The sequence below is a fragment of the Strongylocentrotus purpuratus genome, unplaced genomic scaffold, assembly GCF_000002235.5.
Source record: "Strongylocentrotus purpuratus isolate Spur 01 unplaced genomic scaffold, Spur_5.0 spur5_scaffold_14, whole genome shotgun sequence".
NCBI classification, from domain to species: Eukaryota; Metazoa; Echinodermata; class Echinoidea; order Camarodonta; family Strongylocentrotidae; genus Strongylocentrotus; species Strongylocentrotus purpuratus.
Window position 1 is genome coordinate 10,380,189 of NW_022145599.1, and position 24,701 is coordinate 10,404,889.

Genomic DNA, 24,701 nt, shown 5'->3' on the forward strand with positions numbered 1-24,701 from the left:
TCAAGAGTTAAAGGCCAGCTTTTGTCAAGGACTGGAAAATGCCTCCTGGCCAGCCTTCCTTGGCCTAGTGGGGGGGGGGGGGGGGGGGGGGGAGGGGGCACGTAGAGTCCAAAAATTCTCTAACACGTACTGACAGGCACAAAACCAGTTTATTAGGAGACACTTAGATTTCTTTTAAAGTTTATTACATCAATAGTTAAAGGCACATATATGTACAAGCAATTAGTTGTCTCGATCAGCAAGATCAGAACAAAACAGCCTGTAGACTGTGTCTGTGTGCATCATTTACAGTTGTGCTGTACAACACATTATTTGAATTGATTATGTAATTGCACCGGATAATAGCTGGATTACTTTATCATGATTTTTTTGTTATGGGTACTACTCTCAGAACTACATTTAGAAAAATTGTGAAAAATAAAGACTACTTCTTTCTTAGAATGTAAAAAATACACATCAAAAGTGTGACTATCACGGGACATATTGTTTGACATATCACTTAAATTAGCCAAATTACTTATTTTTCCCAAAAAAAATCTTCACAATTACAAGCCTAATTCTGTTTGCCCCGGCCAGCATGAGATGAGAAGAATCTGATAAAGCAGACTTGAATATGTAATTTATAAAAAGTATACAATGTCTAGTATGTCGTCACGCTGATTAATATTTATTTTGAATAATTAGCATTTTGAATTGCGAAATTACACTTTTCACCCTAAATAATTAAAAGGATCATACAATCCCTAGTTTTAGCTTTGAAAAGACAATAATTTTCAATGTTATAGTTTAATAAGTTTGAATTATTGACACCCAAGGGGAGAATAGCATGGACCTATATACCCATACAGAATTTAGAAATTACTGAAATTAACTTTTTTTTTCCCTATGAATTTCCTTTCAATAAAACGGTTACATATATGTTGAGTTATTGTTCATTATGCTCTCCTTGAGTACATTTGAGTGACCAGTAACTCGCTACACAAATAACACAGCAAAGTGACATAACATAAATTACATCATGTTTATACATGCATTGCAATATGACCAATCAGCTTCGCTCATTGGATTTCATCAAATGAGATAAACATGGGAAGGAGTAACTTTTTTTTAAAGGAAAGGACATCACCTAATTCATTTTCAGTGGGTTTTAAGTCGAATGGAAAACATGGGTCCCATTTTTTAAATATACAGACACTGTTATGAAATTCATTGCCTGGGTAACAATAGCGTGCATATATCAACTTTAACTATATAGATCTTGATCTACCGTATTGCAAGTTTCATGGTAACATGAAAATATGCTTCTTGGTCTTACCTACAAAATGGTAAAGGACATATCAAACAATTTATCAAACAAATACAAAAACAAGATGTTTACAAAAATATACCCATTAAATGGCAATTTGAAATGTAACCGAAACAGGAAGATTAGAGCTCCTGTATATTTCAGACTTATTACTTTATCACTTGATGAGTTCTAAACATGGCATATTAAAGAAGTCTTGCTATGAATTCATCTATAGTACTGTACTTTCAAACAAAAAAAAGACCATTAGATATGATATTAAAAAATATATGAACCTTGCACAAGAATACAGAAATGTCATTACTACTCATGATCGAGAATTACATAATTGAAACCAAAATAATGATATAAAAATTTATATGAAATAAGCACACTAATACGAAATATGGAGGCAAGTTTTTGTCATCAATACAAAGACATGTATGGAATACTTTATATTTAAGCAGAAGTATATAAGAGATATAACATTTCATTTATTGCGATCCTTATTAAAAAATTAGAGAATCCAATTTTTTAAACATTAGAATTACCCTGATACCAAAGATTTGTGATATATAATCATAGTTTACAAAGTAACAAGTACTTCAGAATATTAACATCAAAGTTTACACTGTCTGAAATGACCATAAATAAATGCACCAAAGAAGTACAACTGGTCATAGACAGCCAGGAAGAAAACAGAAGAAAAAAATTACTTCCAGTTATCAAAAATTGAATTAATAACTGCAGCAAAGAAGTACAACTGGTCATAAACAGCCAGAAAAAAAAACATACAAAATTTACTTTGATTTATCACAAATTGAAATAATAACTGCATCAAAGAAGTACAACTGGTCATAAACAGCCAGGAAGAAAACATACAAAATTTACTTTGAGTTATCAGTCAAATTGAAATAATAACTGCATCAAATAAGTACAACTGGTCATAAACAGCCAGGAAGAAAACAAAAAAAAATTACTTCGAGTTATCACGAAATGAAAGCACTTCTAAAGTTCTCAACCTCCTTAATGCTAAAGTCATGTCCAGATTTGACGCAATAAACCACAAAAAACAAAACACGTTTTTTAAACGTTTAAATGAATGGCAACTACCACATTAATGGTCCAATAGGCATGTTTACTTGGCTCTGTCTTTATAAGATACAGAAATGTAAAACATATTACACTTTATGCAATCATAACAAAACCGTGTCATATCTGAACGGGGCTTTAATTAGAACACATTTCTAAGCTTCAAAACCCAGGCCCATCGACAAGTCGTCTGAGAGGGATTGAGGAAGGGAAGCATGATATTCATTCCTTGATAGGCTGGTCCCATCTCCCATTTCAGAGGTTGACCGTAACCCAGCATGGTGACATTGGTGTTCTGTTCTGCGACAGGAGCGTCAATGTAAACGGTGTTGTTTTGAGGCCACTTCAAGAGGAAAGCATAAACAGCATCTGATTTCTTGGTCGTGGTATACCTATAAAACATGACATGGATATTAAACAAATGTTTAGTGGCTTTATAATTCTTTTAATTTAAACCTTAATTGCTTCAAATAATACCAATAATAGTTAATAGTTGCAATTTATATAACCCCTTTTGCAACGGATAGAAAGCATTTTGAGTGGCCATCTCCATTATGAAAAGCTCTCGTTAAAACTATACCCCACCGTTATAACACAGGAACCTATGTAAATCAGGTGGGGTATCAGGACCCCACTTTCGTTTCTCTCGTTAAAACTTGGACAGAGCTACCACTATAACACAGAAACCAATGTAAATCAGGTGGGGTATCAGAACCCCACTTTTGTGGGGGGGGGGTTATATTGGACAGCGCAAGTGTTTACTTTAGGCTTAATGCTATCTCAGCTCTAGAAGTGTTGAAAGTCAAATGGGGGTTTCAATTTTAAACGAAGAGTTTTCGTCATGTCTGGGTCAACATTTGATACAAAGTATTTGAGGGGTCTAAAAAAAAATACAACTAGATTTTGATTGGCATCATCCCAGCCCCCCACTCCGGGGTCAGAGGGACCGCATGCGTGTTCCCAAAATGTCCGGTAAAGGGGTACTTTTCATGCATCAAAGTCCGGCTCGCAGTACACAAAAATCCGGCCCGTATTGACTTTACACACTGGACTTAAGGGCGTGTTTTCAAAAGGAGGGAACATGCATACGCGTACCCTTAATAACACTGAGTGGGGGGCCGAGGCATCATCTTAACAAATCCTCAGCTAATCTCGATGAAATTTCATAGGTGATATTGTAATAGTATTCCCTAACCTCTGTGAGAATTTCACAAAGCGTACCATACATTTGTATATCAGATGTTACAAAGAGAGCACGCTGATTAGCATCAGTGCATATAAAGCGTATGCCTTTGGCCTCAGTGTGAGCTTACGATCAATGAGTTCCTTCACCTTTCAGGAAACGGAGTGACACCACTCCTAGTCTAATATGAACGATTTCTATCCTATGTGTTATATCAATCCTCATTAACCAAGAAATTTAGGTTCTGGTAAAGGTGATGAAAATGTGTGAGTTTTCTCATTCCTTTTATTGTCAGCCTGGGAAAGCATCATAGTAGAAATGTCCCCTAGCTGAAAAGGATTGCTCTTTTAATGCTCTCATAATCTAACTGTAACAGAGAAGCTGAAGTGTTTGGACCAAATATTCATGCCAGATATGTGTGTATGGTCCCAAATACCCATTTCTTTGTGGAGTGCAGGTGCTTTACAGCAAGATGGGGTCAATTTGATATCATTTTGATGATTCCAAAACCTCACAGTATAAACCAATCACTTAGGTACGTAATCAACCCTTCCAAACTGCTACACGAGACCCAAATTGTTTCTCAAGGTACGCGCACGACCAGAACTCAACATTATTGTTAAAGATGAATAAACTTTCTCACCAGACATCTGGGTTTACTGTATCATTCTGCTTTCTCCATGGGATGGATCCATACACGCCCTCGCCGTTGACCTTTAGCCATGACCCCATCTGACGAAGACGCTCCTCAAAGATGGGTACAATGCGACCATCGTGGGTCGGACCCACGTTGAGAAGAAGGTTACCACCACAGCTGAAGAAAGGAAATGTTTAAGAGCACTTAGGATCTTATATTTCTAATAATCACCATGATTTGGATCATTCATCTGGCGTTCATTGAGCCACATGAAAAGTCTACCAGACTCTTACCTCTGAATTTTAAGATTTAAAAAAAACCTGCTGCGGTTTATTACGGTATAGCTGAAAGAGGCTTTATCTGGGTTAGATGACATGTGTTGATGCCTGTCTGGCTCTCATGGATTTCCTGAGTTACCAGATTGCCAAACTTGTACATTATTGAAGAACATCAACAAATACTGACGTACTAAAGCTCTGCATCTTGCACTCACCAGAGTTAATTGCAATAATGAACATAAAGGTGAAATCAGACAGTGTAAATGGCTAGCGTTTCGTCTGTTTCCCCCAGCCAATCACAGCACGTAATTTGTTGCGCCCTTTGTTCCTTCAGCTTCCGCTTATATTATTTGATTTCGGCTTCCAGTTCATTCTTGCGATTTACTCTGATGAGTGTAAGGCGAAAAGCTTTTAAGTATGTCTGTAATTCGTTGCTATTTTTGGATTTGGTAGTACCAGTCATCTCTTTATACCTTATTGTCCTGACAAGCTTCTGGATCAGACCATGAATATCAAAGATGCCACTCAACGGAGTCGTTCGCACATATCCCCATGAGCTCATGTCCACCGTCATGGCGTTCTCCCACTTATGATTTTGCAGTTTCCCTGAAAAATAAAGAAAACAAAATTCCAATGGTATAAAAAAACAAGACAAATGCGACTGCTTCTCCTATATGCCTCCGCCCTAAATTCAGCATAGGAAATGTTCTTGATGCTCAAGCAAGTAGTATACATGTAGTTTTGAAAGGTCAATCAGGTCCACGAATAACTTGATTTCAAAATAAGTAGAACAAATCTGATAAACAAATAGATAAAGGGTTGAGTAAAATCAGACAACTGATACAAAAATTAAGAATTTTTTAATTGCAAGAAAAACAATGGGAATCTATACGTGAGGGGGAGGATTACACAATGCCACAAGATTATTGCCATACTGCCTCTCCAACAACACCCTAAAATTGCATATTGATGACGACAGAGGAAAATCAGATGGCAACCGCACATCAGCAATGTGGCAGTATATGAACCGGGCTCATGTTTTCCTACTGAAAATGATCTTACTACCTACCTGGATCATATCTGTCATTGCACGTAAAATATCCTCCATGTTTGCAGAGACAGCCAGATTTACACCAACGATCATTCACCACTACTTGATCCTTAACAGGACTGAGAAAAAGTAAAATTATAAAGGTTTGGTTAATACATTGTTTTCCTTCTTCGCCACTCTACACGGTCACGGTTTTGCAGCACCATGTCAGAACATGCCTACACTAGTCTGTTGACTTCATCTCAACAATACGTACACAGAAATTTCTGTTTTGGGCTGTGCATTGTGCAGCGATATCTGATGTTGTGGGATAATCAATAAATGAAACTTTCTAAATGTGGTACATGTTCACAATGATGCATAAAACTTGAGGCTTTGAAATCATAAATACTTCTGAATGAATTAACAGTTCCACCAATACCCCTCCCCCTCCCCTTCCTCCTCCCCCTTCCCCTTCCCCCTCCTAAATCAATGACCCTTAACTCTGCTGTAATTCATACTCTGGCTCGTTTTCTCAATGACTGTCAGGGGTATGAGATATGTCACAAATGAAAATATTCAGATTCAGACTAATCATTTATTGATAGGTATATCACAAACAGAAAATTGGCTTCCAAAAGAGGTCTTTTAGCACATTCTCAAACAACAAACCTTTCATTATAAAGCCAGGCAAGGAACTCTGTACTGTTCCAGTAAGAGTCGGGAGCATTAGCCCCATCTGCCCAGACAATATCCGGCTTGTAGCTGTTGACAATATCCATTATCTGTGGCATCATAATTTGCTGCAATGAGAATTTGATGAAGCAAATGTTACGGACATAAATTTGAAATATATTTGATTATCTTCATCATAAAACACAATAGTTATATGTACACTCACTGATATTGAGCCTATTACACTGTTAAACTGCACTGTGATGTCATTCAAAGCAAATGGCTGCCCTCATGACTGTGCGATTCATGGCATTTTGATCAGGTTTGTTTCTCGCTATTATTTGTATTGCCCACCCGTTTTATAAAACAAAACAAACAAAAAACCAACAACAACAACAACAACAAAATCATTTTTTAAGCGTGCGCATTAGTAATTTACACCGCACTTGGTTCAGTCACGATGAGCCTGATAATCATCTCAACAACTTTCGTTCATAATCCCATTGGGACTTTAACCTGCGTGCAGTGCATATTCACTAATGCAAACATAAATTATTTGTATACTCTCGCAAACTAGCAACGAGGGCATAAAACCACTCCTACAAAAAGAACACAGAGACCTTGGGACCAAACTTGTATGCGTGAGTGCTCAATTTGGATTACCAGCATATATACAAGTAATACGCTGATGAAATATATAAATCCAGATTGGTGGTGTCAACTCACATTTCTGTACTCTCTTGTTTGAAAGCCATTTGCCTTGTCATACAGAAAAAGGGGATGAAACCACTCAAAGAGAGAGAAGTACAAGCCAAAATGAATCTTTGTTCTGCTGCGCACAGCTGCTGCCAATTCACCTGTAAAAATAAGAATGACTTTAGTTTCTATTTAGAAAACCACTGGATTATTAAAGCAAGCATTGGTTTACATTAAACCAGGAATGAAATCCCATCAGCAAAATGACATAACATTATATTCATCGAAGTATCAATTCACACATCACACTATTAAAGGGACTTGGTAACATTATTCAAATGAGAGAAAATGGTGCTAAGGTAGTGACATCAATGTTAGATATACAATTAAAGATAATCTGAAAGTTTGAGTGAAAACGGACCATTATTAATGATAACAATTAGGAAAAACTGATCTGATTGATTCCAAAATTCTCCCAACTATATTGTTATAATTTAATTATATTTTAGGTGAATGTAAATCGTCACAAAGCAATGAATTGGCTCTATATGCCATTCCAGACATTTATGTGTTGAAAGATTTTTAAGCACCTGTCTTATGTCTTATTTTCATGGAAGAACAGTTGGGAAAATTCAAATATAGTTGGGAGAATTTACTGTTAGAGGGTGTCGCACAGTGACGTCTTCAAAGAAAAACATAAATATCTTTGTGGTATGAGAATTTTTTCAGGATTTTTTGCATGTTAGAGGGATAGTACAGTAAAAGGAATATAATAAGTAACATTTCATACAAAAATTACCCAGTAAGTTTTTCATCAACCTTCAACAATGTTATCAAGTCACTTAAAGAAAAAACTTGAAAACTACCTTGCCTAGTCTAATCAATTGTCTTCAACTAATTGTTTTAATGTTACCTCATTCCTTTCTTGAATGATAAAGTAGGGAAGGTGTTGTTCATTTCTTGTTCACGTAATTGTAAAGGAATTTAAATCAAACAGAAATTATATCAAATATTGAATTGCTACTGATTTGGAATTTTATGGAAGAAATATTAGCCATTCATTTTATAACAGGTTTACACATTACCAAGTCCAGAAAATTATGGCAGATTCTTATCCAAATGAAATAATATCATATCTTACCGACCAGATCCCTCTTAGGACCAATGTCCTTTGCATTCCAGTTCCATGAGGCATTGGATGGCCACATGGTGAAGCCCTCATGATGTTTAGAAGTCAAAACAACATAACTGTGGAGAAGAATAAAATAAAATAGAAATGTAAGACATTTTGTTCCAGTATATCATTTTCAAAACAAGAGTGAGAAAAGTATAAGTTGTGTGAAAGTGTGTATTCGTTCTTCTAAATGTAGCATTTTAATATCAATTTTGATACAACAAACTTAGTCTAGATCTATGTCTGATCCCCTAAATTTCAAAAATGTTACATAAGCCCAAACATACTGACATGGGTGCTATACAAGAATGTACTCTTGTCCTTCTTTTTCTTCTCCTCCTTCTTTCTCTCCTCTCCTCTCCTTCTCCTTTTTCTTCTTCTTCTCCTCCTCCTCCTTCTCTCTCCCTCTCATTCTCTTCTCTCTTCTCTTCTCTTCTCTTCTCTTCTCTTCTCTTCTCTTCTCTTCTCTTCTCTTCTCTTCTCTTCTCTTCTCTTCTCTTCTCATCTCTTCTCTCCTTCTTCCCTATATTACTAATATTATGGGTTAACCTACTTTGCCCCAGACGCTTCCAGGATGTCAGCCCAAGCATTGGGGTCAAAGAACTCTGCCGTGAACATGGGTCCGAAATCAGCATACGTGAAACCGGGTCGGAAGTTCTCTTTCATGAAGTTGACGACAGATGGATAGGGAGGGTCTCCTTGCCAACGATCCCAAAACCATTCACTGAAGAAACTTGGAACAGAGTAGACGCCCCAGTGCATGAAGATTCCAAACTTGGCGTCATCATACCTACATAATATAGGCCGGAATTTATTTGATTTTCATCAGAAGAAAAGAATCTTTAAAAAATGATACCTCTTATCAGTCGAGAAGTCGCCAAATCTTGTTGTATTTCTTTAAAAATTCCACACATAAAAATGATAAAACAATACTCCAGAATTTTAAGCTGTTTTTTAAATGCTGTGATAACTAAACAAGCAGCCAGAATAGTACATAGAATAGTACAAGTGTGAAGGCGTATGGTGAGCTGAATACAGTTTGCCTACTACATGTATATAAAGAAAGCAGTACAAAGTAAAGTATTGAAAACAAACACAAGTACCAAGCCTTCAAATCAAACTTTCTATCACACCCCAATTCCAAATCCCTTGATGATCAGCTGATTTATCAAAACAAAAAATAGAATTTATAAAATCTTGCTAAATACTGGTAAGAAATTACTTAATTACTTAATACATCTAATTGTTAAAAGGGTAATTCTTCGCCAAAACATCATGTTATTGTCAGTTGTTCTGTAGGAAATCAAATTGCTCTGTTAACAAAATCAAGAAACATGTATATATTCCAAGTTTTGCCTACAAAACTGGCAGAGAAGTTCTGAGAAAGAAATTATAGGTTTGCCAATTTATATAAGGGTCTTGAATTCTTCAAAGCTAGACAACTTTTTTTTTCATAAGATTTTTCTCCAACTTCCACTGACCTATCTCTTTCAAATTTGTCTGCATTAATTCAAATAATCTTGATGATGTCCGGGTGGACTTCTCTTTAGAATTCATTAAAGTGACTTGGTTACATTGTTGAAGGCTAATGAAAAAACTGTTATTTGTGTATGAAATGTTACTTATTATATTCCTTCTACTGTACTAACCCTCTAACATGCAAAAAATCCTGAAAAAATTCTCAAGCCACAAAGACATTTATGGTTTTCTTTGAAGGCGTCACTGTGCAACACCCTCTCAGAGTAAATTCTCCCAACTTTATTTGAATTTTCCCCAACAGTTTTTCCATGAAAATAAGACTTAAGACAGGCCTTTAAAAAGCTTTAAACACATAAATGTCTGGAAAGATATATAGAGCCAATTCAATGCTTTGAGACTAAATTGTAATAGTATATTTAGGAGAATAAAGGAATCAATCAGATCAGTTTCTCCTCATTTTTATCATTAATAATAGTCTGCTTTCACTTAAACTTTCAGATTGTCTTTAATTGTGCATTTAGCATTGAAGTCACTGCCCTATGACCATTTTCTCCCATTTGAACAATATTACCAAGTTCCTTCAAGTAGAAGGCTGAGCTGACTGCACAAATATTAATAAACAGCCACTAAGATTGACACAAACTAATTACCTACCAAGCAGGGAGAGGTCTTGAGTCGATGGAATCCCAGTTGGGCTGGTACTGACAGGAACCCAGAAGGGGCAACGTCAAGCAGGCTAGGATCAAAAGAATTCTCATCTTTTCAAACTATTCCTGACTCTGGACAAGGGCTGGATTTGACTCAATCTCTTATTTCACTTCTTCCAGGTCACTGTGTAATAGACAATAACAAAAGACCATCGTTAATCGGATGTCATTCAAATCAAACTCCAGCTCCAACACAGATCCTCGTAAATACATTCATACATCTTTATAGACTATAGCGCACGTAAACAGCTAGACAGAAATAACCGTCTGGTATGGGTCATTCTTTAATAAAACTGACATTTGTCGATATTCCCCATACACATATATCCGGAGGTCTAGTGGAGCCAGACGTAGTCTCAGTGGAACAACCGACGATTTAGAGACTGAAGCTTTTGGTCTAGTAAACAGCTAGACAGAAATAACCATCTGATTTGGGTCATTTCTTTAATAAAACTGACATTTGTTGTCATTCCCCAATACAGATGGTAACCCAGAGATCTCAGACCGTGGGGGTAGCTATGAACATCTTTTCGTTCACGACATTTTCTTCCCGATTTTCTTTATTTAGATCTAATTTTCTGATTTCTAAATTAGATGTAAATTAGGTCGGTCTATATATATCTCCTAATTACAGTTTTCAAAATTTGCTAACCTATCATAGAATGTGAAATTTTCGGACTTACTTATATGAATTATCCAATTTGTATCTTTGAACTGGTTCATGCACGTTCATGCACTCGAACATAGAGCTACAGGTATACAACCCGGCCGCCGATATATATTTCCGGGTCAATTCCTACCAAAACATAGCCAATGGCCAATCAGAGCACTCGTTTTGTGGGAGTTCGTTGGTCAAGCCGGGCTGACTCATACGTAGCTACGGTAGCTATTGGACGTTCAAAAAGAAAAAATGAATATTCATCAACTAAAACCAAGACGGATAATGTTGACGACGAGACTTTCTCGGATTAATCATTAATTTAGGATCTAAATGAGCAAGCTATCGTAAGTCAAATAAGCTATATATATGTTATTTTTAATTTTTATTATAATTGCAGCAGTTATGAGGATGTAAAGAGTGAAAATCTCGTTGCATATCTCGAACCGAACCATTTGTTCTGTACAGTCCCGTACAGTCCCGATGGGACATACTTCAGTCTCTATAATCGGAGGTCTAGTGGAGCCAGACGTAGTCTCAGTGGAACAACCGACGATTAGAGAGACTGAAGCTTTCGGTCTAGTAAACAGCATGCTGGGGATGAGGATCGATAACTGCAAACCGCTGTTTTAATTGGTACTTTAACCTGGAAATATATCAGCATAAATCTACAGCTTGCAAATTCTGCAATGGAATTAGACCCTAGACAGATTCATCATTTATGTTAAGTAACTAAATAAGCTGTTAATTCTAATTGTTATGACTTATGAAATCATAGTAGTCTAGGCCTAGGCCACGCCCACGCCGTACCCATGCCTTGCACCCTGCGGTGGGTGCGAACCCTCGGCCTCACTCCTCAGCTAGCTCCGTTTGCGTTTTTGCCTTGCCAGTTGCCAATCCCTTGTAGCCTGACTTGTGACTGATTAGATTCCACCTTTATGTAGAAAAACTGGAAATTAATGCATATGAATGTCTTTACTATTAGAGCTAAGGTCAAATAGTATGAGTATTGAAAATTGAAATGCTATACTTACAAAATACACTTTCTAATCGGTCGTAAATGTTGTGGCACCACCTCGCAAGTTGTGGTCGGTCATGTGATCGTGATCCTGAAAATAATTCTAAAAGTAGCTACAATATTTTGCAGACCCGATTACTCCTTTTCTCAAACTCTGTCTGTATGAATTGTTTTCAGACTAAATTATAGCCCTGAAAAAAAGCTTTACAAATTTAAAACATAATAAAAATATTTATATGTTTAAGCATGCTGAATATTCTTTAAATATCTTTGCTGTAGAGGTCTAATTGGAAGTTGTATTGCTGCATGAATAGATCTATGTATAAAACATGAGACTAGCATTATATATCCATTGTCACGTGGCCATAACAAGAGAAGTCATGTGATAACAAACTTCCATGGGCATGATCGAACATCTTTTGCTGCTGAGCTAACTGCGCTTGCATTGATCAGTGCATTTGTCTATCATTACCAGGTAATAATTGTGACGACTCTGATTGATTGGATCAAATTCTCAGATGTTGTCTACTACATCTGAATGTGTGAATGATAACTTGGTATTGGCCTTGTTGGAATGTTGGGTCCAAATGCATGAATGTAGTTATGAAGCTTGATTCAAGCACTCCAGCAAATTGCAAAGCACAGTGCAGAGAGTCAATCATGCTAATGCGACCTTTAGCACTGCACTACCTGTTAATAGGCAGCATTTGAATACACGAATAGTCGCATACACTCACAACACGCAAATGCACACAATTATGCCGATACGGCTGATCGGCAAAGTTGACAGTAGACTCACAATTTGAATTTTTTAATTATTCTTTCTAACATCGAAAAAGTTGGAAAAATTGTATTTTACTGCTATTTAGGTGTCATCAATTGTTCTTAAAGTAGGGAGGCCAATGCCCAAATCTAACTTTTTAATTACGAATTTGTTTAAAATAAAACAAAGATTAAAAGAAAGCATTTACTTTCACTAAGAAAACTCACCCATCTGCCGACTCCAGAAGTTCCATAAAATAGGAGATATCCAGCTAGTTCCTATGAGCTTCCTTCTACGCCTGGCCGTACGTAAGAGCCTTGAAACAATCAATTTCATGGTCGAGAATTAGACAGGCCCCAGGGAATGGGCGTGTCATCATGGTCATTGCCCGGACAACAAGTTCAAAACTTCGCGCGAAAGTACATTCATCATCACCGGCTAGCCTTGAATTAGTCGCACACACCGACACAGTACTGCAGGCCGTCCAGGTACGGTAATTGCATGCAAGCCGCAATCGAGCCATGCTAGCCATGCCACGGCATGGAGCCTGGAGGGTCAAAACATAATGAGAGAAAGCTCGAAAACCACTCATTGTAAATTAAGAAAATTATTGAAATAAATAAATAGGCCTACCTTAGTTTTGATATGTATTCCAATTATTTCCTCATGAGTAAAGATCAATCTGACACTGCAAAATCCAACAGTTGCAGCGAACACAATACGGAATCAAACATAGTCAATAGGACTGCACGCATTGATAGACGTGTACTGACGGAGATATTTCTCTCCCTCTCTCTCTCTCTCTCACTAACCATATGATGATATCATACACTAAAACACACACGTTCAAATCATGGCATTCATTACACTTCTCAATTGGAGTATAGACTGCTCACGTAGACTTTTTTTTTTTACTGAAATGTCTTTTTTTACACTTCTCATACATTACTGCACGACACTAACCTAGTGCTGAGAATATGTGTGAGACTACGTCAAATTTGTTTTGCGCGCGATGAGACCGGACCTCATACATATTCATATTATGATGTCGCAAGACTTCTATTTTGGGCTGGAACAATGACGTCTCTGTTCACAGTTTTGCTCCCCAATTTGAGATGGCTCTAGCTATGGGGCTCAAACCAACGCAAGATTGACAAAAACATCGTACTCTATCTACCTTTGATTGTGCAGTTTGTAAAAATCTGCAATTAAAAAGATATAATCCTTTTTCGTTATATTTTCTAGTTGTTAAAAGTGACATTTGTGCACAACTGATATGTTAATCTCTATCAAAAGTTCTTTGATATTAAATTGATTCCATATTTTTAGGCGCTACCTTCAGTCATTGAGAAGGATTTTAGTGAGCTAACCTCATCACCCTCTAGGACCCGTCTAGTTTCTCTTGTCCGTCCGTTATTTTCGTCTGCTAGCGCAATTATTGGATCAAAATACATCAAAATCTGCAAGATCGTCAACAAATGGTGAAAGACCATTACAGATCCGTGATTATAGGTATGTTGTGGAGTGTGTAATTGTGTATTTGTTATACATTTTATTCCATAGATATTTGTTTTCTTTTTTTTCCCCTTTTTTTTTCTTCTGGTAATTTTCTGACTTGGACGACGAGCGCACATATCGTAGGCGTAGAAGCCTTTCGCCCGGGCATTGGCCTCCCTACTTAAAGTACCGATTTAGTGAAATTAGGTCTAGTGGAGTTTTGTACAGTGGTGTTTGAAATGTTGAGAATCAAAAGCATACACAGCCAGGATAGTAATGCACCTATGTGTGGATTCAAGCATGATTCAAGCGCACATACATGTATGTCATTTGTAGGCTAGTACTAGTGGGGCACGCTACAAGAGTCCTATCTCGCACCCAGCGGGGCAACGTGTCTGACACGGCCGGTTGTAGCAATTCGCATTGGCATTGACTCTCTAAGACTCTATGCTTTGCTAGAGTGGTGTGAGCGGGAGTTCAACTTAAGTTTTCAATGACAATTTTTTCAAAGTTGCGTTTTCTTACACTAGGTTTCACAATGGTAATGCAAATTTTAATTTTCATAATCCAATCCTGTTGAAATATTGCCAGAACTTTGTATTGCCTTTAAAGGCAGGCTTTACTACTTCAGCAAGAAGGGATTAGACCACCCAGCGATCCAGCGAGGTCACTGTGACAGGTGGCTATCTCATTAACTCAGCTCTCATTTAACATAAGAAAAAGAGGATCATGGGGGACTAACAGTAACAGGCACCGACTGGGGAAGTTTTCTATACAGAGGGAGCAAGTAGATACAAGTAGGACAGTGTGCCTTTAAGAATAAGAGCTCGATCTCGTGCATATTGTAAGACTGGTTGTTTTTGTTGGGTTTTAAGCCTGTCCAATCTAAAAATATTATTTCTGCCTGACTACCGTATACTGTTTTTCAAGTTATTTACCCATGATGATTAAATGGCGCTGTTTCTTTTTCTCTGGCTCAAATATTGTTTCAATCATTTCATTTCATGAAACGGTTCCCTGGTTGTCTTAGCCTTAGACATTGTCAACACAAACAAACAAACAATAAGAAAAGGATTCAATAGATCTAGCATCAGCTTTTAGATCAATTGAATTAATAGGAAAGGGTCAGTCACCATGGTTACAGAATACCTGTATTTTCTTTACATTGTCATTTAATTATATCTTCCTTCCCAGATCTCTTGATGATAATGCCGTCAATAGTTAATACCAGTTTGCTGTGCCTGATATACATATCCATCCTTCCTTTGAGTCTGTGTGCAACAAAATACCAACCAAACTGGGATTCTATCGACTCCAGGCCACTACCAGCATGGTAAAAACTTCTTCTTCTTTTTTTAACCCTTAGAAGTCAGTCTCAAGAATTCTCAAGAATGATCCCCCATCCTACAATAGTGAAAATGAATGCTGATTGATCACAAGTCCTCCAGTCAATCAAAAACTTACACAAATCATAGCTTATTACTACAGAGCTGCGATTCATTTGAATATTCAACCACAATAGACCCCTGTATAATATTAAACAGATTCTTGTAGTATTTGTAAAATTGCATTTTGAGATTCTTTCAGTTTTTTTGTTGTTTTGTTCATCTTGAACTTTAAGTATATTACTTGTTTGTTCTGGCAGTCCCAAGATATTTGTTCACCAAGTTCCAAAGTTTGTAGATCCCCACTGCTGGCATATTGCATTAATGCCTATTCTACATATCTTTGAGTTTACTCTTGGAGTGAATAATATCCTTGCCTCTTCATTGGATCAATTACTTCCATCTCCATCTATTTCTTTATCCCCCAGGGCCATATACACATCTTTAATTTTACATGTATCACATTTTTGTCCTTCATACTGTAACTAGGTACGATGAAGCAAAGTTTGGGATCTTCATGCACTGGGGAGTCTACTCCGTTCCCAGCTTCTACAGTGAATGGTTTTGGTACCGGTGGAAGGGGGCCGAACCTTACCCCCAAGTAGTGGAATTCATGAAGGAGAACTACCCACCCGGCTTCACCTATGCAGACTTTGCCCGAAGCTTCACAGCCGAGTTCTTTGATCCTGCTGAGTGGGCAGACATCATCAAGGCTTCAGGGGCTAAGTAAGATTATCATCATTATTGTTTGTTATTCATTTGGCAAAGACAAAATCAAGAAAAGAGTGAATACAGAACAAGAGTAAGGTTTAAAGAGAGTCACATGGATGCTAGGAAATAATAATAATAATAGTGGGTTCTTGTATAGCGCTCATGTCAGTCAGATTTGACCCTCCTGGCGCTCCCGATTATTACCCTGGCTTTAGCACGGCTGCCATACGGCGCTCTAGCATTTCAAGGAATAAATTCCTACCAGGTACCCATTTACTTCACCTGGGTGGAGTGTGGCAAATGTAGATCAATGTCTTGCCAAAGGACATTAGTGCGGCGGCGGGACTCGAACCGCGAACCTTGTGATCGACAGTCCGGCGACGTATCCACTCGACCACAACACCTCTACAATGAAAAAGATTAACTCAATAACTATAACTGTATGATCTTCTTTCCCAACAGTGATGAATTAGAGTTCAAAAAGACTGAGAACAATAGGTAGTTTTTAAGGAGAATGATTGGGACAAAGTTTGTTTGTCCACAATTATAGCGTGATGAATTGCGTATTTTTAGCTTCATTATAACTACAACATTAACATGTAAGCCCTGGTCAGAAAAAAAATGCAAAGTTAAGGAACCTCAACATGATATTGATTTCAAATGTGCCAAAATATATCAATATTTCTCAGTTTCATTCTCGTGCAGCATTTAGATATGAAGTACTAGATCAGAGGATAAAATTCATTTCAAACCGATTTAATTTTCTTCATAATACTGTTGGGAAATTTAATATGAACAGGTACTATGTTCTGACAAGCAAGCACCATGAGGGATACACTAACTGGCCTTCAAATTCTTCTTGGAACTGGAACTCAGTTGATGTAGGACCACAAAGGGATCTCGTTGGTAAGTCACACAAGACTTCTCAGTATTTGAAGATATTGCGGTATTATTATAAGGAGGAGGAGGAGAAGAATTTATGTTTGAGGTATCAGGAAAAAAAAAGCAATTCATCTTGGTTGATTGTCAAGCATGAGGTTATTTGGCTTCAGTGCATGTGCTTTCCAGCAATAGATAACTTTTTTAAATGCATGTGTTTGTTTGTTTTTTAATAAAGAATCACTTTCCCAATTCCAGGACCTAACATAGCTTTACACTCTAGTGACCATGCATGGTTAGGCATTTAAAGTTGCTCATGTGTGGGTATGTAGAGGCAGCACACAGACATACGCAATGGAGCGTACTACTTGTTGGCTCAGTGTTATCTATGGCCAAGCTGCCTACTTCACGAACGACTGCATGCATGAACATCTTTAATGTGTAATCCATATTTTCCTCAATCAGGGGATCTTGCAGCCGGTGTGCGCAACAACACAGACATCCACTTTGGCCTGTATTACTCCCTCTTTGAGTGGTTCAACCCCCTGTTTCTCAAAGATAAAGCCAGTGGCTTCACCACTACAGACTACAGAGATGTGAGTACCAGTCTATTTTCCAACTACATGGTATTACACATTGAAACCTGCTATGTAATTGGCTGTGACTTAATTTTCTATGGTTGCACAAATGTTTATGATCGTATAGAGAGAAAATATCTCAATTTAATTGTCCCATCATAAGGGTTGCTTATTAAGACATGTACTTCACTCTTTATGTGTAATTTTGTTGTATTAATATTGTAAAGCGCATTGCTATTTTCTTCGATTATGAAATGCGCTATATAAGTCTAGGTTATTATTATTACTATTATTTATGCAAATAAATATAATTACCATGCTATCTCTCTGATAAAATTGTGCCATTACAAGTGCATTGAAGCTGTATTGCCACACTCCACCCAGGTGAAGTAAATGGGTACCTGGTAGGAATTTATTCCTTGAAACGCAGCGCGCGTAACAGCTGCACTGCTAAAGCCAGGGTAATTATGCTGCATTATTTGTAGAGCGCTTAGAGACTTCTGACAAAGTAAGTGTTAGGCGCTATATAAGCACTGTAATTATTATTATTATTATTATTGTAGAAGTGTGGTCCCGGTAGTCGAGTTGTTTAAGCACTTGACTCGATGCTAACAAATGCTTTACCGGTATTTTGCATTCATCAATTTTGACCTAATTGACTTCTATTTTGTTCAACTAGAGAGTGGCAACCCCGGACCTCTATGATCTGGTGAATCGCTACAAGCCAGAGGTTATATGGACAGATGGATCTGGAACAGCAAAAAGTGATTACTGGAAGAGCACGGAATTCCTTGCTTGGCTTTACAATGACAGGTGAGAGCTGAGGTTGCCATGGAAACACAACTATTAACTTTGTATTTGTATCTGCAAGTGAAATAATTTTGGGAAAAAAAACATTTTTGTTTATTCTTGGTCATGATAAAGCTAAGCTTTTGGAAGGGGTACCCTGTCAAATGTCTATGTATTATATTAGAAATAAAGTGTCTTCTTAAATTTGTTTATATTCAATTAATGAACAAAACTACGCCATAAGTCCCTTCAATTTGACTCTTCCCATTACCATACATGGCCGTTGATGTAAATGTCAAGTTAGCATGACGGATTAACCCATTGGCTACAGGAGCTTGGGGGGGTTCCTGTGTTAAGTCAATACGAATAGGAGAATGCAGTAATCAATGGTTTAAGGGAGTTATTAATTAGTAGTATTAAGGATATTGCACCACCTGTGCCTAGGAGGGAAACAGCGAACGTAATCGATGTGACCCTTGGGTCTCTCCTCCCTCTATAACTGATTGAGGGTGTGCAGGTGAACCACGTCACCGGGGTTTTCCCCTACTCTTAATCGAATAATGCAGAGGGTTCTCAATGTGCATAGGTGGAGAATTTTCTACACGCGGGACCTCCATTTAAAGTAGAGGTACAGGGTGTTTTCCACTGTCACATAGAGTGTGTGTAGGGAACGGTGGAGGGGCACATTTACACACAACATAGGCCGCGTCATCTGCCTGGGTTGGATTCAAATCTACAGTCTTTGGTTAGACAGACAATTTTTTTGTTTCCATTTGTTTTTTTATTGATTCTAAACAATACAAATCAGTCTTAGAAATAAAAAAAAAGTTGTTTTTCATCTTGACATGAATTCAAAACATATTCATTACGTAAATTGTACGATTGATGAAGAAAAAAAATGAAATCAGTTGTAACATAAAACAAATAACCCCATCCAACCAAACACACTACAACAGATGCTTTACCGAATCGCCTCCCCTTTTTTCTTTCTCAGTCCAGTGAAGAACACAGTGGTGACCAATGATCGTTGGGGTGATGACTGTCCATGCCATCACGGAGGCTACTACACCTGTTACGATCGCTATAATCCAGGTAGGTCTGAATATAGACTAGAGGTTTCGTACGGTGTGTGTGTGTAATTGGGTTTTTACAGACGCGTATCAATCAGATATGGTTATTTACGCCTGGCCGGGGACCAACTTTATTCGTCACCATCCAAAAGACGTGACTCAGTTTCAAACCTGCGTCCTCGGCTGAATCAGTTTGTAACTTCCATTGTTGGCTAGATTACAGGTGCATTTTAGGTCTGCTTTTGAATTGGTCAACTGTGTAGCTGCCTCCTTAACAGTAACCAGTATAACATTCCATAATTCAGCTTCTGCTGCTACTTGGAATGAGCGAGCTCCATATGACTTTGTTGATGCACAATAATTCATGGCAATATGAGATTTATAATAATTTCTTCTTCCCTTAATATATTTTATTTCAAGGAGTACTTCAGAAGCACAAGTTTGAAGACTCCATGAGCGTGACCAAGGGAGGATGGGGGTACGCAAGAGAAAAGCCACTGAGGAGCTATCACACAGTACCACAGCTTCTGACTACCTTGATACAAGTCGTGAGGTATGCCTTTCCCTTTTTAAAGGTATACACCAGTTTTTTTGGAAACGCCCCCTCTCAAAAAATGAAATGGAAGCTCTTATTACCAATCATGTGAAAGAATATGTTTTGACTAATACATGATGATAACAAAATTGCCGGGAAACCGCCTACTAATTGATATATTTGGTAAATTCTATTGGGACCAAATAGATAATACGCACGCGTAGCGCACGTGTGCGTAGTCCCATATACATCCTTCTGTGTACAGTGCTTGTAACTTTACGAAGACTGGGCCAAATTTCTTATCATTTTGCAGTACACACCAAGTGTGTATGCTAAATGATCAACCTCTTCTGATCGATTCCACAACGTTTCTTTCACAATGCAATCGCATGACCAGAACTGGTCTTTATCTTTAAGTTGGACTTAACTATGGCAGGCCGTTCATGCCATTAGTTGCCCTCACCATTGGTCTCTCAATTATGATTTTTAGATAATATTTTTTCCTACAATAATGAACTATCAAAAAAACTTGCTACAAGCTATTCCGTCATTTATGAACCAGCCTTGAGAAATGGTATCTGTCTGTAAACTTGGTGGCACTGTAAAACCTCATATGCTGGAATAAGCCACTGCGTTTTTTAAAGTTTCTTTGAAAATAAAAATATTAGTGTAGAATAAGCTTCACATTTTTGTTTCATATAACACAGAGCTCAATGAATATGAGTAGGACCTTTCTGCTTGTAGTTGCCAGTCATTTACACCTTAAAAAAACACTGCAGTTTACCGCTTTATATCTATGCAAGCATACAGGGCTAGTAAACAGTGTCTGTTAATATAATAATAATAATGTTGGATATTTATATAGCGCACATATCCGACATGCATGGTGCTCAAGGCACTCCAACTACTACCCCGGCTCACATCATTCAAGGAATTGCTTCCTACCGGTACCCATTTAACACATGTTAATATGTCTTTGTCTTCAATTTAATCAAAATAAAATGACATTATGTATTTCAGCTGCGGTGGTAACCTTCTTCTCAACGTGGGTCCGACCAAAGATGGTCGCATCATGCCCATCTTTGAGGAGCGTCTTCGTCAGATGGGGTCATGGCTAAAGGTCAACGGTGAGGGCATTTACTCCTCCAGGCCGTGGAGGAAACAGAATGATACTGTCAATTCTAATGTTTGGTAAGGATTGAATTTCAGTTTTCTCACGCATATTTGTAATTATTTCGTAGAACTAACAGTAAAAAAAAATGATAGTAGGTAAAGTCTGTCAGGGTAACACCATGTACAGACCTGCCAACCAGTACGATTTAGTCGTATTTCGTACGATTTTTAGAAGCAAATACGACAGTACGATTTTCAACAACAACAACAACAACAAAAAATGCCCATTCTGTCTTGAAAAGGATCCTACAAGCGTCTCACATCTGCAATTTGGGGATGTTCATTGGTTCATCGAATTCAACAGTCGTGACAAAATTATGCATATTCAACCAATGATCCATAACAAAAAATCTTCCTGTATGTAGGAACTGTAAGAGGCATTGATCCGCGTAACAGTCAGTGTTTATTTTTAAAAATACAACTTTTGTCAGTAAAATACAACTTTTGGGAATAAAGAATACAGTTTTTGAACTTCAGAGGTTGGCAGGTCTGCGATGTAGTTCTTTCAGAGGAATAAGAGCCATGGAAAGGGCTGTCGAGCTCCGCTAAGAGCTTAAAAGAATTACCTGATGTAACTTCTTGCTTTGCTTTACAATGACAGATGAGAGCTGAGGTTGCCATGGAAACACAACTCTGATAAACTTTACTTACAATTCGGTTTCTCCACCATGAAAAGTATCTCTGACATTTCACTCATAAAATTATTGATTGCTTAAAAATTTGGAAATGATGGGACATTTCAAGTTTTAAGAAAGTTTATTTGTCTGGAATTTTTTTTAAATGTTTGAATGAGAAATATAACACATTATGTAAAGAACATGATTCCCCTAAGTTCAATTTCAAATATATGCATCCTTTCATTTTTAATAGGTACACCAAGAGCCCCAAGACCGAAGCAGTTTACGCTTTCCTTTTAGAGTGGCCTGCGAACAACATAGTCTACCTTCGTGACCCGAGAGTGACCTCTACCACCACCGTTGCCATGTTGGGTCATGCTTTACCCCTGAAATGGACAGGAGCTGGTGGGAGGGGTATGAATGTTACCCTCCCCCTCCTGAACCCTGCCACGATGCCATGCAAATGGGTATGGACCTTGAAGTTGGAGGGAGTAAAGTGATCTACTTAGTAAACATCTTCTTCAGTCTCCAGGCTCGGACAGGAATGTATTCTTTTGATAGTGGTGTTTATTTTACCTGACAGCTAAGAAAGCAATAAATGCTTGTTAGTAAGCAACCAGAAGACCGACGGCTTAAGGTCCTCTCTGAGGGACCTGGTAATGAGTATTAATACCTTACCAAAGGGCACTAGTGCATCGGCTTGGTTTCGAACCCGGGTCACCGGATAACGAGACCACTGCTCTACCGACTGAGCTATCGCGCCTCCTAGCTCTTTTATTTTGGGGGTTAACTAATTACATGTATTGATTACTATTGCACTAAAAATCTTATTCTCATCTATGATAAATCTTCCATCAATGAGTCACATGATCGAAGTCAAGAGTGTTTGTTTCAGACTTTGAAATCATCATAACTCTTTCTTTTTTTTGGTACTTTTTAATGCCATGTTAATTCTTGCGGAGTATTGTTCACTGACCCGAATGTCTCTATTTATATGTTCCGTTGAACTTGTTACAATCATGTCAAGAAATTCATCCTTGTGGTGAACTTGGATACATTTATATTTTCTTAAATAGAACATTAACAAAAACAATTATTCTTTATTTTGTAAGTCATGTACGTACATGTATTAATTACTATTGTACTTAAACCTTATTCTCATCTATGATAAATCTTCCATTAATAAGCAGGAAAGTATAGTTGAAGGTATGACTATAGAAGGGAATATTTCTTACTTAAAGGGATCCGGTAACTTTGTCTTAAATTCTGAAATAAAATTCTGGAATTAGCTCATGATGCAATGATAATTATAAACCTTTAGGTCAGTCAGAAACCCCATGACTTTTACAAGCCAATCGCCTGTCTGATTATCAAGATATTTATGATTGGAATTACAAATTTTGAAAACCGTTCGCCTGACGGTTTTCATAACACTACAGTCTATTGGGGAAAACGAGTATGGTCAAACCGGTCACTCAAAGATTTTTACTTTTTTGAGGCACTTCTTGATCGTTTTGAAGCGCAATTTTTTTAGGGTTTCAATATTACACCATATCACAGACACTGATAACACGTAGGACCGTGTATCTCAGATTTAACATTGTTAAACGATCCCTTTAAGTGTCAGTTGTTATTTGTCTTTATTTCGACATTCTTAGTTCATACCTCTTTGAAAGATCACAGAGACAGCTGTTGCCCAGTTTTGAACATTTTCAGTGCACAGTAGTGCGCATAGAGGTTAGAGTGCTTAATACTGCGTGAGCATGAGCCCATTCTTGCGCAGTACTATGCGTAAATGGGTATAGAGGTAAGTGCGCTTGCTATATCTATAGCTATGTTAAGCCTTATTAAACTTGAGATTTATTTGTCAGCCATATACTGCCACAAAACAATCTTGAATTAATTCTTTTTACATCAAATAACAAGGATCTAGGAGTTTCGTTGTTGAAAACAAATGATGCATGTTTTCATTCGTTTATTATACGATCTATCCGTCCTTGTTGATGCTGTGTGTAGCCCTTAGCATGCATCATTTGTATAATCTACCAAAGAGGCTGAAAATGTAAAGATATGCAATACTGATAAGCTCCATGTAAATAAACGATTTCATTTGTTGAAGTTGGATTATATATTTAATTTTTTATTAAAATACTAATTCTGTTGTACCGGTATATATTTATATACCTAGGTAGGCCCTCTTTTTTTATACTTCAATTTGTTTTTTCTTGTAAACTTTCCTTAGTTTCTTGAAAAATGTAGGGAAGACGAACAGTCAAAGAAACCTGCCTGACTTTATCTTAAATTGCAGTTTCCATAGCTCGCTAATGCATTCACTTACATCATTTGTAATATTTAAAATGAATTTTATTCTAGAGCTGCCAAACATTGTCTTTAGGAACTTCTAGCCAGGTGCTGAGTCACATGATCAAAGTCTATGAAGTTCGTTTCCGATTTTGAAAGTTTCACATCTCTTTGTGTCTTTTTTTTTAAACGCCATTTTATTCATTCTTGTTGGGTATTGTTCACTTACATGAATGTGTCTTTTTGCTGAACTTTTTGCAATTACATCAAAGTCGTCAAGAAAGTCGTATTATCTCATGGTGTACTTGGATTCATTTATATTTCTTTAATTAATAAAACATTAACAAAAAGAGTTACTCGGTGTTGTGTACATCATGTCATGTGTATTCATTGAAGTAGAATATTGAATTTGTAAAGGTATTTTGGTCTAGTGGACAAGTCGCCTGACTGCAGATCACAAGGTACGGGGTTCAAATCCCAACCGACACTAA

The 24,701-nt window shown here is 37.4% G+C and overlaps 2 protein-coding genes across 2 annotated transcripts; one reads left to right on the forward strand and one right to left on the reverse strand.

Annotated features, from left to right (window-relative positions):
* Window positions 1-1,666: 1,666 nt before the first annotated feature.
* On the reverse strand, window positions 1,667-12,084 carry LOC753347 (alpha-L-fucosidase). The gene is made up of 10 exons (XM_030984160.1): window positions 11,929-12,084; window positions 10,184-10,360; window positions 8,604-8,840; window positions 8,018-8,124; window positions 6,907-7,037; window positions 6,178-6,308; window positions 5,545-5,645; window positions 4,949-5,081; window positions 4,204-4,374; window positions 1,667-2,769 (listed from the first exon to the last, which is right to left on the reverse strand). Exons 2-10 carry the CDS (start codon window positions 10,285-10,287, stop codon window positions 2,520-2,522), a joined length of 1,365 nt encoding a protein of 454 aa, XP_030840020.1. The 5' UTR covers window positions 10,288-10,360; window positions 11,929-12,084; the 3' UTR covers window positions 1,667-2,519.
* Window positions 12,085-12,259: 175 nt separating this feature from the next.
* LOC584354 (alpha-L-fucosidase) lies at window positions 12,260-22,573 on the forward strand. Its single transcript, XM_784215.5, has 10 exons — window positions 12,260-12,387; window positions 15,367-15,505; window positions 16,047-16,283; window positions 17,068-17,174; window positions 17,613-17,743; window positions 18,405-18,538; window positions 19,509-19,606; window positions 20,005-20,137; window positions 21,140-21,310; window positions 22,163-22,573. Exons 2-10 carry the CDS (start codon window positions 15,375-15,377, stop codon window positions 22,407-22,409), a joined length of 1,389 nt encoding a protein of 462 aa, XP_789308.4. The 5' UTR covers window positions 12,260-12,387; window positions 15,367-15,374; the 3' UTR covers window positions 22,410-22,573.
* Window positions 22,574-24,701: the final 2,128 nt, after the last annotated feature.

What these genes read in the sequence shown, in the direction of transcription:
- LOC753347 (XM_030984160.1), bottom strand. Translation starts at nt 10,287, where the DNA reads ATGAGAATTCTTTTGATCCTAGCCTGCTTGACGTTGCCCCTTCTGGGT. An exon ending in AAACAAGAGAGTACAGAAAT is followed by an intron (nt 6,309 to 6,906) that starts GTGAGTTGACAC and finishes TTCTCATTGCAG; the next exon opens with CAAATTATGATGCCACAGAT. An exon ending in CAATGACAGATATGATCCAG is followed by an intron (nt 5,082 to 5,544) that starts GTAGGTAGTAAG and finishes TTTATTTTTCAG; the next exon opens with GGAAACTGCAAAATCATAAG.
- LOC584354 (XM_784215.5), top strand. Translation starts at nt 15,375, where the DNA reads ATGATAATGCCGTCAATAGTTAATACCAGTTTGCTGTGCCTGATATAC. An exon ending in ACCACAAAGGGATCTCGTTG is followed by an intron (nt 17,175 to 17,612) that starts GTAAGTCACACA and finishes TTCCTCAATCAG; the next exon opens with GGGATCTTGCAGCCGGTGTG. An exon ending in ACTGTCAATTCTAATGTTTG is followed by an intron (nt 21,311 to 22,162) that starts GTAAGGATTGAA and finishes CATTTTTAATAG; the next exon opens with GTACACCAAGAGCCCCAAGA.